Here is a 13789-nt window from a genome sequence, read left to right as displayed (position 1 = left end):
CTCTAGTCCTCGTGTCTTCTGAGATGCTCTCTGGCCTCCCATGCCAGGATATAAATCACCTTCTTAGTCTCTCCCATTGTCTAACAAGATGGCCTCTTTTTTTCTTGGACCAGGCATATTGGCAGCACACTATAAATACTTAGGGAATTTATGGTTTGAATAAGATATTGTTTTTTTTTATTTGTTTGTTTGTTTTTAAATCTCCAAGCCACAGTTATTTGGCACTTTTCAAATTAAGCTTATGATCAGCATACTAAGTTTCAATGAAAGTAAATTTCTAGGATTTCTGAATGGTTACCAAAAGAAGTCCTGGTCGAAGTTGTATATACATTTGACCAAAGAGTAAGTAAAATCAAATAACCTGATGATGGGAAGTAATTATGTGCTATTTTACAGTAGTAAAACTACTTCTCACAGAATTTAGAAATAAAGACAAGGCTAAGTGGGCACTGGTGGCTCATGCCTATAATCCTAGTTACTCAGGAGGCTGAGATCTGAGGATCCTGCTTCAAAGCCAGCCCTGGCAGGAAAGTCTGTGAGACTCTTACTTTCTATTAACCACCAGAAAAACAAAGTGGTGCTGTGGCTTAAGTGGTAGAGCATTCACTTTGAGCTAAAGAGCTTAGGGATAGTGCCCAGGACCACAGTTCAAGCCCCATGACCGACCAAAAAAAAAGATGTTATTATTTTAAGGCAGTTTTGAGAAATATTTGTGCTAGATTCAAATCCAAGCTCTCCCACTTTTTTCTTTTCTTTTCTTTTTGGTGCAGGTACAGAAACAAGAATTCATAAGCTTACTCTTGCTTGGGTTTTTTCCACCCACTCATTTGTTCACAGCTGGCATTACTAGTTGAGCCATAACCTCCAGTTCCAGCTTTTTGCTGGATTTTTTGAGACTCTTGAAAACAAGAGTCTCATGAACATTTTAGCCTGGGCTGGCTTTGAACCATCATCCATAGATCTTCGCCTCCTGAATAGCTTGGTTTACAAGCATGAGCCACCATTGCTCGACCTTTGAAATGTTACTTAATTGCTTTGAGTCATAGATTCAACTTTTATAAAACCCGGGTGTGGTAGTTCATTGAAGGACAGAGAGGCCAGAGGATTTTGAGTGTGAGGCTAGTCTGGGCTCCAGAGTCTCAGTAAACAAACAACAAACTCCACTGCCACCAGCAACAACAACAAACTGGGATAGTAAGGCTGCCTTTATCTAAGACTAACCTAAAAATTCCTACAATGGATTAACTGAAATAATGCATCAAGAATGACTTAATCAGCACTGGGACTATTATTAGCTTTCTCTGGTGCCCAAATATCTACATGGAAGAGTTAGATGCTTAGTATTTAAATTGTTTTTATGTCTACTGGTAAACAAAATAAAACAACTATAGCAGCAAATTGTCTTACTCTTTATTACCAAACTCTAGCTGTGGCTCAGTATAGATACTCAAGAAATATTGCTGATTGAGTAAATAAAAATAAATAAATAAATGTTTAGACAACAAAATTAACCCATTCTCCTAATAAAACTTTTTTTTTCAGGTAAGGTATAGGTTTATTCATCATTCTGGCTGGCACCAGGCCATCTTGGACCTCCATGCGGTGGGGCGAGGCCTGGGAAAGAGAGCTGGGAGAGCTGGGAAAGAGAGAGAGCTGGGAAAGAAAGAGAAAAGAGCTAGAAAAGAGAGAAAAGAGCTAGAAAAGAGAGTGTCTGGGAAAGGTGGGAAAGAGAGAGCTAGGAAAGAGCTGAGAAAGAGCTAGAAAAGAGCAGAGAGAGCCCTAATAAAACATTTTATAAAACATGACTATATTAAAAATTAGAAAGCAGGGCTGGGAAGGTGGCTCAGTGATAGAGTGCTTGCCTGGCATGCATGAGGCCCTGGGTTCAATTCCTCAGTACCACATAAGCAAAAAAAGTCAGAAGTGGTGCTGTGGCTCAAGAGGTAGAGTGCTATCCTTGAGCTGAAGAGCTGAGCTCCCAAGCCCAGAGTTCAGGCCCCACAACTGACAAAAATAAAAAGAGAAAGCAATGAAATGAATTCAGAGCAATGTGTTAACTTCTTCAACTTTACTATATAATCCAAAAATAATTTTTTTCACAGCTTCTGACCAATAGGTATGGGTGTATAAGCCAATCAAAGTAATTCTATTAATGGACTACAATAATTCAATGAGAAATACATAGGTAGAGATAGGTAGCTAGGTAAGTAGGTAGGTAGATAGATAGACAGACAGACAGACACATAGTTACAATAAGCTCAGTGGCTCATGTCTGAAATCCTAGTTTACACAGAAGATGGAGACCAGGAAGACTGCAGTTTAAGACCAGCTCAGGCAAAACATTCAGGAGATCTCATCTCAGGGGAAAAAAAAAAAAAGCTGGCCAGGTCATATCATGTGGTACACCTGTTCTCCCAAGTGGATTGTGATATAGCTGACCTGGGCATAAATATGAGATCCTATTTAAAAAAATTAAAAAAAAACTAAAGCAAACAGTGATAGAGGCATGGTAGATTGCATATCTAACAACTGTTAAGACTCCAACTCCAGCACCACCCCCAAAATACACACACACACACACACACACACACACACACACACACACACACACACACACACACACACACACACACACACACACACACACACACACACACACACACACACACGGTAAAATATATTGTTTCCAGATATGTTTGGTGCAGCAGAATAATATCTGTGTTAAAGGTTAAATTTTCCATTGTTTGGCAAAGAGGGATTAGTAGTCTTTAAAGTTGTCCTCATACAACTTTATGCTGTTGTGTTGTACCCTTGTACCCTTGCTTGAATCTGGCTTGGACAGAGTTGTGAACAATAAAATTCAAAGAAAGTGATTTTGCATGACTTCTATGTTTGAGATCAGGAAGCTCAGTGTCTTAGAACATATGTTCAGGGTACGCCAGTCCAATGTAAGACATCTGGTTACCTTGACAGTACTCTGTTAGAAAGAAGTTTGCTTCTGGAGGGTTGGGGAAAGAGAGAGACAGAGATACAGATAATGCTAGCCAGTGCTCAGCTGTCCCAGGTATCTTAGATGAAGTGGCAGACCTCTGCAGGAAATCATCATCTTGGACATCTGGTCATGTGACATCTGCCTCGGCTGCTATCAGACTATATAATCTCTGAAAGATTCCAGAGAGCAGCTGAGCCCCACTAACTCACAGAACCCTGGGAGATAATAATATATGAAACCACTGAGCTTAGAGATGGGCTGTTATTTTGTAATAGGTACAATACCAGAGAGAAATGAGAAATGATAAGGTCCAAAAGGTAAGCCAGAGAGGTCAACACTCGCTACCTAATGCATCCCCAATAAATTACAGTTCACTCAGTAGTTTGTTATCAGATTAGGGCAGATAAACACTGGGAGGAGGACAGCAGTCAGCAGCATTAGAGAAGACCTCTTCTGTGTAGCACTGACTTTATACCATGCATCTTGGGTACTTATTCACCCATGTTTGTCAATAAAATACCAGAACAGAGAAAATGATTTAAGGAGAACACAAAACTCCTCAAATCTACATAAATCCTACCATCAACCACAAAATGCCAATGCCATTGGAAGTACTTCTCTTCAGTTTCCTGGATATCCTCTTTCCTAGTCCACCTTAAATCATGACTTGGTGAAGAGATTTCCTGTACCATAATGAACCACGCATAGATTCATAAATTTTCATGAACAACAAAAAAGAGAAAAACACAAGATTATTTCAAATGATCATCAGGACTATAAGTGGACCAAATAGCTACATCCTCATTCCTTTTTAGATTTCAAGTGTATGATATAATATACTTAATACAACTTCCTTTCCATCTTGCAATGATGCTCTTCTTGCTAAATAAAATAGTTCTCGGCCTAATATTTAAATGTGTTTTCTGGCCATAGGAGTCCTTCTCTCTTTCCTCTTTACCTTTTTCCTCTTCCTGTAATTTTATTCAATTCCTTTTCTGTCCTATCATCAGCATTATTTTTTAAGAAAATGAAAGTTGTTTTCTCACCTGGCTAGAGAGTTGAAACATAAAATAAATTTCTTTAACTAACAATATACAAGTATACTCATAGACATTTTGCTCAGGAGTACTTGTCATGTGAAATTCAAAATCTCTCTTAGATATGTATTTCATAACATCACAAAGGCAAAATTCACTGTATAAAATGCCTCTAAATAATAGTACAAGATAGCTGAGTTGCCTAAGATTGAATAAACTGGATTAGAAAGAAAAAAGAGGAATCTAATGTCTATAGTGACTTAGTAGGAGGTGGTTTTTAAACTCAGTAATAGTATAATATACAAGGAGTGAAGGATAAGATTTCAGATGACTTAAATTTATTGTGAATCATTCTTTACAAAGTGATTTTTTGATCATATAGTAAAGACAGAAAATGAAAACTAGTGAGAAAGTATGTCCCTTAACCAGTTCCAGTCAGCACCACAGGACTGCAGAATGAGATCAAGTCATTATAAGTAACACATTATTCATTGAGCAGTTACTATGTTCTTGGCACTATGCTTGCTGCGGTACATACCTCATTTAACTCTTGCTTCCTTATCAAATAGAACTGAGAGCTCCATTTCAAGGTCATGAAAACTCAAACTACAATTAAAATATGGGAAAGGTGGGATTAAATAAATCAGTCATTTTGACTTCCGAGTCCTACTTTTAACTACTCCAGTATGCTAGCTATAGAAAACTTAGAATGTTACTAAGAAATTGGCAATTAAACAGTAAGCTCCAGGAGGGCTAGGGTTTTTGTCTGGTTTGTTCCATATTTAGTGTCAAGAATTGCACCTGGCACATAGTAGATGCTCAATGAATGTGTAGATTGATTGGAAGGTTGGTGACTGCCCAGCTATATCGTGGTGCTGAGAGGGAGGGAGACTTACTTTTTACTGTAAATTCTTGTACCTTGAGAGTTTTGTACCATGTGCGTCTATCACCTATTCAAAAAATGAATAAAATTAACAAAACAGAATAAAACACAGGGACAGCAGGATAATCACATAGGCTATGAATTCCATCCACCAGAAATAGGACTGCGGATATGTCACAATCAGCCTGGTAGGCAAGGAGATGGTACAAGTACCTTTAGACATGAAGGGAAACTCAAGATTGCAATATTCTACCTTATTTGCTTCTGTAAGAGATAGAAGAGGAGCTGGGTGCCAGTGTCTCACATCTGTAATCCTAGCTACTCAAGAGGCTGAGGTCTGAGAATCCAGGTTCAAAGCCAGCCAGGGCAGGAAAGTCCGTGGTAGAGTGCTCAAGTGGTAGAGTGCTAGCTTTGAGCTGAAGAGCTCAGGGACAGTGTCAGGCCCATGACTGATAAAAGAGAGAGGGGAGGGAGAGAAAGAGAGAGAGAGAGAGAGAGAGAGAGAGAGAGAGAGAGAGAGAGAGAGAGAGAGAGAGAGAGAGAGAGAGAGAGAGAGAGAGAGAGAAGAGGAAAAAGGAAGGAAAGAAAGAAATCACAAGACAGGAAGATGAGGATGCATGTTATTAGTGTGTTTCATGTAGCTTCCCTATGTTTTCAAAGCCATGGTTTATGATCTGTAATATGTACCAGAAAGGAACTGAAAATATGCAATCCTAACAAGCTGCCTATGTGAATCTGATGCTGCCTGGTCCAGCCACCACACTGGGATAGCTGCTAATTTAAAGGAATTGTATTAAGTACATGACATCGATGTAATGACAGCATTGCGTGTATAGAATTAACTGGCTAGTGTCCAGATAGGAACTAACAGTTGTAATTAAAATGCCAGCTTCAACAACTAAATTGAATTAGATAAATCAGGTCAAATTTCAGTATGTATATTTTATATCACCTGACACCTTGCTGCTGTGTTGGCCTAGGATAGCCTGGGAACTCTCACTCAGGTAACTTGCAACATTGCTGATCTACAAACCACATCTGGAATACCCAGGTGGTAGGCACATCAGTGAGATGTACCTTGGGAAAGAAAGACCAGGATGCAAATAATATAACTATTGTACTGCTGTTAACTAATGCTTCCCAGTGACAGACTGGACACGTGTGCTGTACACCTCATTTAAACCTGGGGTACACATGTCTCCTTTTGTAGGTAAAGAAGTCTATTTAGAGATGTGATTTATTCTTTCAAACTCTGATGTTAAGCCACGGACAGAAAATCTAATTTGGAAGCTACATAATCAGATTGCTTAAACCATGGCACCACGATGGCAGGAGATGAACAAGAGGAGGTACAGGCAAAGTACTCTAAGGAACAAAGAAAGGCAGCACCTTGTATTGAGTCTATTCAGCCAAGGTTGAGTGGAGGGTGTGTGGCTTGAGACGGGAAGAGAGGAAGAAAAGGAGCCAGCTTGATCCCGTAAAGTGAGAGGTTAATAAGATGTAGGGAAGGACTGGTTTAGCTCAGATTTTTAGGGCCCTTGAAATTAGATTATAAAGCAACAATTGCCATCCACAAGCTGGTGACTCATGCCTGTAATCCAATCCTAGCTACTCCAGAGGCTGCGATCTGAGGATCTCAGTTCAAAGCCAGCTTAGGCAGAAAACTTTGCAAGACTCTTTTTTTTTTTTTTTGGTCAGAGAGCTTTGAGTAGCCACATTTTGCCAATCCTGGAGCTTGAACTCAGGGCCTAGGCATTGTCCCTGAGCTTCTTTTGCTCAAGGCTAGCACTCTACCACTCTGAGTCACAGTGCTACTTCTGGCTTTTTCTGTTTATGTGGTACTGAGGAATCAAATCCAGGGCTTCATGCATGCTAGGCAAGCACTCTACCACTAAGCCATGTTCCCAGTCTTCGTGAAACTCTTACCAACAATAAACGACAAGGAAAAGCCAGAAATGGAGCTGTGGCAAAGTAAAATATATTCAACAGTAGGTGGAAATGCAATAATTTTTTGCCTACTTTTTGTCTAAAGACTCACATAGTCAAAGTTCTTTTGCATTTCTCATGCTTATCTGCCTTGATTGTAATCCTGACACAGGAAGTGGCTACTCAAAGCTATCTGACCAAAAGGAAAAAAAAAAGAGAAGCTGATGCTTGTTGGGGACCTATAGATGCCAGTCACAATGGAAAAATACATCAAATAACTTCTTTCCATTTCACAGCAACTCTAGGTGGTATTACCAATTCCTTACCAAAAGTGAATTGTAAGAAATTAGGTCTAGCATGTTTAATTTGCTGAAGGTTTAACTAAGGAACATAAAATACACATAACTTTGAAAAAAATGTTTCCCCTCAAATCCAAACCGTATCTGATTTATATCCTGTCTAACATCTTGATAATAAACGTTCAGCCTAGAGAGTCCCAATGACTATATTTATTCACAAGACTTCTCCCCTGACTTCCAGCTATTTCCGTTCTCAATAAAGTAAGGAAGTAGAATTAGGAAAGAGAAGGAATATGGTTGGAGTAGGACCTTGGACCACTCAGTATTTTAATTCTAAAAGTCCATTTCTAAATCAGGGCACTGGTGGCTCATCCCTGTTATCCTAGCAACTGAGGAGGCTTGAAAATTGTGAATTTGAGAAATTGTGGCTTGAAGCTAGTCTATGAGACATTTATCATCAATTAACCAGTGGCGGTATGCCTCAAATGGTAGTGTGCCAACCTTGAGTGAAAAAGCCAAGCAAGAACAGAAAACCCGAATTCAAGCCCTGGTACTGGCATAAATCAAAGAGAAAATGAATGAATGAATGAATTTCCAATTCTAATCTACAGTCAGGCAGTAATTAACAGGAAACTTCTGAAGATTTTTTTTTTGTGGTCCTGGGCTTGAACTCTGGACCTGGGCACTGTCCCTCAGCTCTTCAGCTCAAGGCTAGGGCCCTACCACTTGAGCCACAGCACCACTTCCGGTTTTCTGGTGGTTAAATGGAGCCAAGAGTCTCATGGACTTTCCGGTCTGGGCTGGTTTTGAACCGCCATCCTCAGATCTCAGCCTCCTGAGTAGCTAGAATTACAGGCATGAGCCACCAGCTCCTGGCTTCTGAAGATTTTTTTTTTTAATTGTGAAAATACTGTACAGTGGGGTTACAGTTACATGGGCTTCTGAAGATTTTATATGTGTGTTTATCCTTTCATTTTGCAGTTGGGAAACAAGAGTCTTTGTTAATTGAAACAAGGTTCTTGTGAATATACTGAGAGGAAAGGCAAGGCAAGAGGTGATGTGTGAGGCCAGAACTACGCCATCTATTTTAAGAGCTTCCTGTGCCGTTCAGCTATTCATGTGTGGAACTAGCCACCAATGGGGCACTTCAGCCCAGCTCAACACTCAGAGACCTTTGGGCATGCTTGGAAACTCAGATGGAAGTTGGTGAAAGCCCATGCTCAAGGTAAAGAGAACTGTACCTTGCCTCTTTACTCCCTACCTGTGCCTTTAGCTAGGAATGAGCCGGTGAGTGATAGAGATCTTCCCTTTAACCCTTTGTCCTCCATCATCTGGTGGCATACTGTTCTTTGAAATCATAAACCCAGCACTGGAACCTAATCTTTTTTCACTTTCCTTTTCAGCATAGATGATACCTTATGGAGAATGTTGGGAAAATAATTAAACACGCAATGGGTCAAATGGAAGATCTTACATCTGAGGCAGTGGTTATCATCGTAATAACTGTGTGGACCCTTTGAGAGAGGGCCATCCACCACTTCTTCTTTTCATCTTCCAAGTTCTTTGGTTTCTAAGCTCCTAGGCTCTATAAGAACCCAAGGAAGAATGGAGTCTAATAGCAAAGTTCGCATATCTCTTAAACAACAAATTGCTGTTAGCTCTTGCACTCTCTGTTCAGGTTGTGAATGTTTTCCCAAATTGAGTACAAACTCAATTTATTCATTTTTAAATCTTATTCTCATTGTGGCTATACATTTTTTGTTATTGTGTTATTTTTGTTTTCTTTTTTGTGTTTTGTACCAGTCCTGGGGCTTGAACTCAGGGCCTAGGCACTGAGTAGTTGCACCCAAGGCGATGCTCTGCCTCTTTGAGCCACAGCTCCATTTTCAGCTTTTTTGGTGGTTAATTGGAGATAAGAGTCTCATGGGACTTTCCTGCCTAGTCTGGCTTTGAACCAGGATCCTGAGATGTCAGCTTCCTGAGTAGCTAGGATTATAGGTGTGAGCCACTGGCACCTAGCTACACATACTTCTTAAATCAACAACAACAACAACTGCAGAGCAGTTTATTGTACCCTCATCCAGGTTAGAGTTCCTAAAGTAATATATGACTCAGGGTTGGAACTTGTCCAGATGCAGCAATGAACGTGGCCCCTGTGATCTCAGCTGGGTTAATAAACAAACCCATTGCAGGAAGGAAAAAGCAGAGGCTTTCCTGCAAAGAGGTAGAAAAAGACAATATAGAGGAAAGTAGACACTATAATCCTGGCACGAAAATTTACCTTCATTTTCTAAATACGATTAGACAAGGTGGACCTGGGAAAATAAGCACTGAAGCCTACAGACAGAACCCAGGTAGAGAGTTGGAGAATATGACCTCCCCCGTTTCCATTACCTAATCTATGCCACTTGTAAAGAAGACTAGACAATAAATTAATCACTAACCATTGACTGGCCCTGTGAAATCAGGCACGAAAACGCTGATTTCTCCTTGCAGAGAAATTAGTCAGCTACATTCAAGACAGCAACAACATTCTGACTGGGTCTTTCTTCGGTTGCTTCTTTCTTAACTATTTACTATCCAGCCTCATCTCCAAACCAAGCTCTCTTTAGTCTCACTCTTCCTTTTCCCCAGGGATTTGAGGAGAGTCTCTTTTTCTAGGGTCTTCTCCCTCTCCCTCACTTTTCCCTCTCCATACCTTTAGTTTTTCTCTTCCTCTTCAGTGTCATAGTACCCACAATTTCCTGCTTTCCTTTCTGTACTGGGGAACACGGTGTCACCATCTTGTCACCATTTCTATGGGCTCAGCCCTTCATATAGCTTCAAGCCTACATGTGATTTCCTTTCTTAGACACTAGCTGAAATGTTTTCTGTATCCATAGTATCTCTGCCCAGTTTACATCTCCCACAACCTCTGTTTCTCTAAAACTTATTCTTTAGGATGCTATTCAAGTATCTTTCTGAAGCCCAAGGCCTATACCATCTCATGCAGTAGACAATCTAAACATGAAATTTAAATTCAAATTCCAGTTTGCTTATTGTGTGAATTCAAAGGGACTCAGATGATCTGATTCCTTAAGGTAAATTAGGACTAATCACACTTGAAATTAGGACTAAATGTAAATGAAGAATAATAATAGTCCCAATAACACACTCAAGTACTTTGAAGGACTTAATCAAAATAAGTCACTGAGTAATCAGCATTTGCTAAAATCTGACTGCAGGATCCTTTCTGTGTGATCTTATTTCAAACTTAACTAATCTAGTCATTATGGAAAACTTTTATCTGAATTACCAGAAAGCATCCCTGTTGGAGTAGAGAGCAAGTTCAGAGCCTTTGCCTATCAGCCATAGCCCTGACTAGCTGAGTGGTTTTGATGGAAGTTGGTAATCTTGTGGAAACATTTTCCACATCTATAAAATGAGTGTGACTCACTGGGAGGGTGCAATTACACCATGGATGGGAGTTTAGCGCTTCATAGCTTGCTCAGAGAACTCAACAAATGGCCAGAACTTCATTCATGATATCCAAAGTACTCATTTATCGGAACTCTGGCCAGGGGCAGGGACACAGGTAAACATTTCCTTGCCTGTCAGTCATCTGCAGGAATGGACTCATGTGGTCTCTGCTCTTTCAGGTCTTTGAAATCTGGAGGTTTTAATACTTCCATTGGACACAAGGCTTAGCTGAGTTCTTCTCCCTCCCACCCCAACTTTGACACTCAATCTGCTGCATTTTATTATTATATTTCAAAGTTCTACTTAGTTGATAATTATTTGTATCACACATAGTCTATTTGTTTTCGTATTTGGTGTCCACATTTGATCCTGAAGGAGATTTCACAACTCTGTCAATTCTAAGTACTTGAAAATTAGATCATTCTTCCTAGCTAGAGACCACTCAGCTGTAGTCTCATAAACCTTTTTCAGAACAGTTCAGTTTCACAGAGCTGCCTCTTTTAGTTTTATGTTGCAAAGTTTTATTCTGTTCCTCATTGTGTTCCATCTGTAGTTTTTTAACCCATTAGTCTGTAAGCTAACATAACACTTTACAATTTTGTGGGGCAGGGGGTGGGGGAGAGGGAGGGAGGGCTAGAGACCCAAAAAAGAAAAAAAAAGAAAAAAAAACCCAATGGATTTTTTGAACTTTATGTTCAAGCTGGACTTGAACTCTTTATCTTCCTGCTTTAGACTCCTCCACGCTGGGATTACAGGCCTATACCACCTCACCCAACTCTATTATCTCTTTATCTCTCTTTTCAATTTACAAAAGACATTCTAGGAATTTATAATTTGTGATCAAAGTTGAACCAGAGCCACAGTGACATTTCCCTGGGTGGGGAACCCAAACTAGGAGATAACGTGGACCTTGATCTCCATATTCTTTCTCTCTCTCATACTTTTCTCTCTCCTTCCTTCTTCCCTCCCTTCCTTCTCTCTTCTCTCTTTCTTCCTGTACGTATGTAGCCTTGCCTTGTCTTTTCTTCTCCCTCCTATTTCTTTCCTCTTCCATATTTTGCTTTAATTAAAAAAAAAAAACAGCAGTGCAAAATGCAAAGCTCTAACTGGCAGCAGAATTGAGATGTGAATTTTGTATGTGGTGTCATGCATGTAGATATTTTTTGGACAGAAATGGTATAACGTGGAGGCCGGGCCCTTTGAGGCCCTGCTCCGTTCACCTCTCCTCTGCCCCATCTCTGTGCAACGTACTCTGAGTCATGCACCTTGCTCTACGTAAAGTTGCTTTGAATCCTTTCCTAGACCCTCTATGGGTTCTTCAACCTTATTTATTTAGTTTTGATTGTGGGCTTGAACTTGGGGCCTGGGTGCTGTCCCTGAGCTCTTTTCCTCAAGGCTAGTGCTCTACCACTTTGAGCAACAGAGCCAGTTCTGGTTTTCCGGTGGCTAATTGGAAATAAGAGTCTCTTGGACTTTCCTGTACAGACTGGCTTTGAACCTCAATCCTCAGACCTCTGCCTCCTGAGTAGACAGGATTACAGATGTGTGCCACCAGTGTCTGGGTTCTTCAACCTTTGTTCGTCTCTATCTCTCCTCCATTGTTCCCTATGTCATTTAATAATAACATTGCCTACATCTGTTTTCCTTAAGGTTTCTAACCCCACTCCCCCAATCTCTGGGCTTGAATGCAAGGGCCTGGGTATTGCCTCTTTTGCTCAAGGCTAGCATTGTACTACTTGAACCACAGCTCCACTTTCAGCTGTTTGAGCTATTTTTTGTAGATGTGTCTCACAGACTTTCCTGCCCAGGCTGGCTGCAAATGGTGATCCTCAAATCTCAGCCTTCTGTGAGCCACTGGTACCTACTTCCTTGAAGTTTTTTTTTTTTTTTTAAGGAATTGGTCTAAATATTGTTTCACCTATACCAATTTGTCAGAATAGACTAAAATAAAAGGAGAAAGAGAAGGAGGAAGTAAAGAAGGAAAGGAGAAAGAGACAAAGATGAGTAGATATTAATCCCTAAATATTTACTCTATGTTATACGCTAGGATTAAAATGTTCATGTTCCCTATTACAAAATAATTCTTTTTTCTTGGGATACACTGGAAGTATATATTGCATATTAATGTCCGCTGGTAACAACTAATTCTTGTAGATTTTCTTCCCATTATGCCTCTGGTTTTATGGAACTGAACATGTGTCAGCCACATAAGCACCACTCAAATGGGTACCACTAAAGCCAAGTAAAGACAGTCAAAGCTCTAGCAAGACCACTATGCAAATGAGTCAGAAGTCAAAACTCATTAAATTTGCAGGAGTTCTTTTAGAATTAAAATTCCAATGAAGGCTGGGAAGGTGGCTCAGTGGTAGAGCGCTTGCCTTGCATGCATGAGGCCCTGGGTTTGATTCCTCAGCACCACATAAGCAAAAAAGAAAAAAAAGCCGTAAGTGGCGCTGTGGCTCAAGTGGTAGAGCGCTAGCCTTGAGCTGAAGAGCTGAGGGACAGCGCCCAGGCCCAGAGTTCAGGCCCCATGACCGGACTCAAACAAAAATTAGTAAATGAAAAATAAAATAAAATAAAAATAAAATTCCAATGAACTTGTGGATTTTAGGATTGCAGAAATATAGAAGTAGTACAGAGCAATACAGATCATCATTGGTCAAATGTCGGTCAGCAGGGTTCATACAAAGAAAATTCAGGGACCTTAGCTGACAGTCATGTTTGCGTTCAGTTAAATATCTATCATAATCTCAAAGCATCTTCACTATTGTGCTCCATTCTGGCCATCTGAATTTAGGATGGATATATACAAACTGAAACATGCATAGGAGAGTTACCCAGAGCTAGGAAGTGAAAAGAAACACTAAGAAGAAATAGGAAAAATACTTTTAAGTATCTGAAGGATTGTCATATAGGAAAGGTGGATTTTGTCCTTTGCCATTTGAAAAGTTTTTCTCATCAACCACACCAAATATATCAGAGCCTGTATCAATAATGAGAAGCTATAAGAAGTTCAATAATAAAGAGATTTTTATTTTTTAAATAGGTAGTTTTTGGGGATCAAGAAATTCCCACTTTTGGAAGCATTTGGTCAAGAGAAGCTCCTAAGTAAATAACTTCTAATGCTGGATGAATGTTCAGCTGGAATGGCCTGTAAGGAATCCTTTCAGTGTCAAGTTCTAACATTATGAAA

The 13789-nt window shown here is 39.9% G+C and overlaps 1 protein-coding gene across 5 annotated transcripts in view; it reads right to left on the bottom strand.

Annotated features, from left to right (window-relative positions):
* Ank3 (ankyrin 3) overlaps positions 1 to 13789 on the bottom strand; it is a 557851-nt gene that overhangs the window by 94040 nt on the left and 450022 nt on the right. For 4 of the 5 annotated variants that reach the window (XM_070021046.1, XM_070021048.1, XM_070021047.1 and 1 more), the window contains one exon: positions 4926 to 4979. The exons of the other annotated variant lie outside the window; for it this stretch is intronic. In XM_070021046.1, the coding sequence (XP_069877147.1) occupies positions 4926 to 4979 (54 nt within the window). The remainder of the gene's footprint in view (positions 1 to 4925; positions 4980 to 13789) is intronic. 5 annotated transcript variants of the gene reach the window in all.

The sequence above is a fragment of the Dipodomys merriami genome, unplaced genomic scaffold (genome assembly GCF_024711535.1).
Source record: "Dipodomys merriami isolate MVZ:Mamm:240054 unplaced genomic scaffold, mDipMer1.0.p SCAF_14, whole genome shotgun sequence".
Taxonomy (NCBI): domain Eukaryota; kingdom Metazoa; phylum Chordata; class Mammalia; order Rodentia; family Heteromyidae; genus Dipodomys; species Dipodomys merriami.
This window is presented reverse-complemented; position numbering and strand designations above follow the sequence as displayed.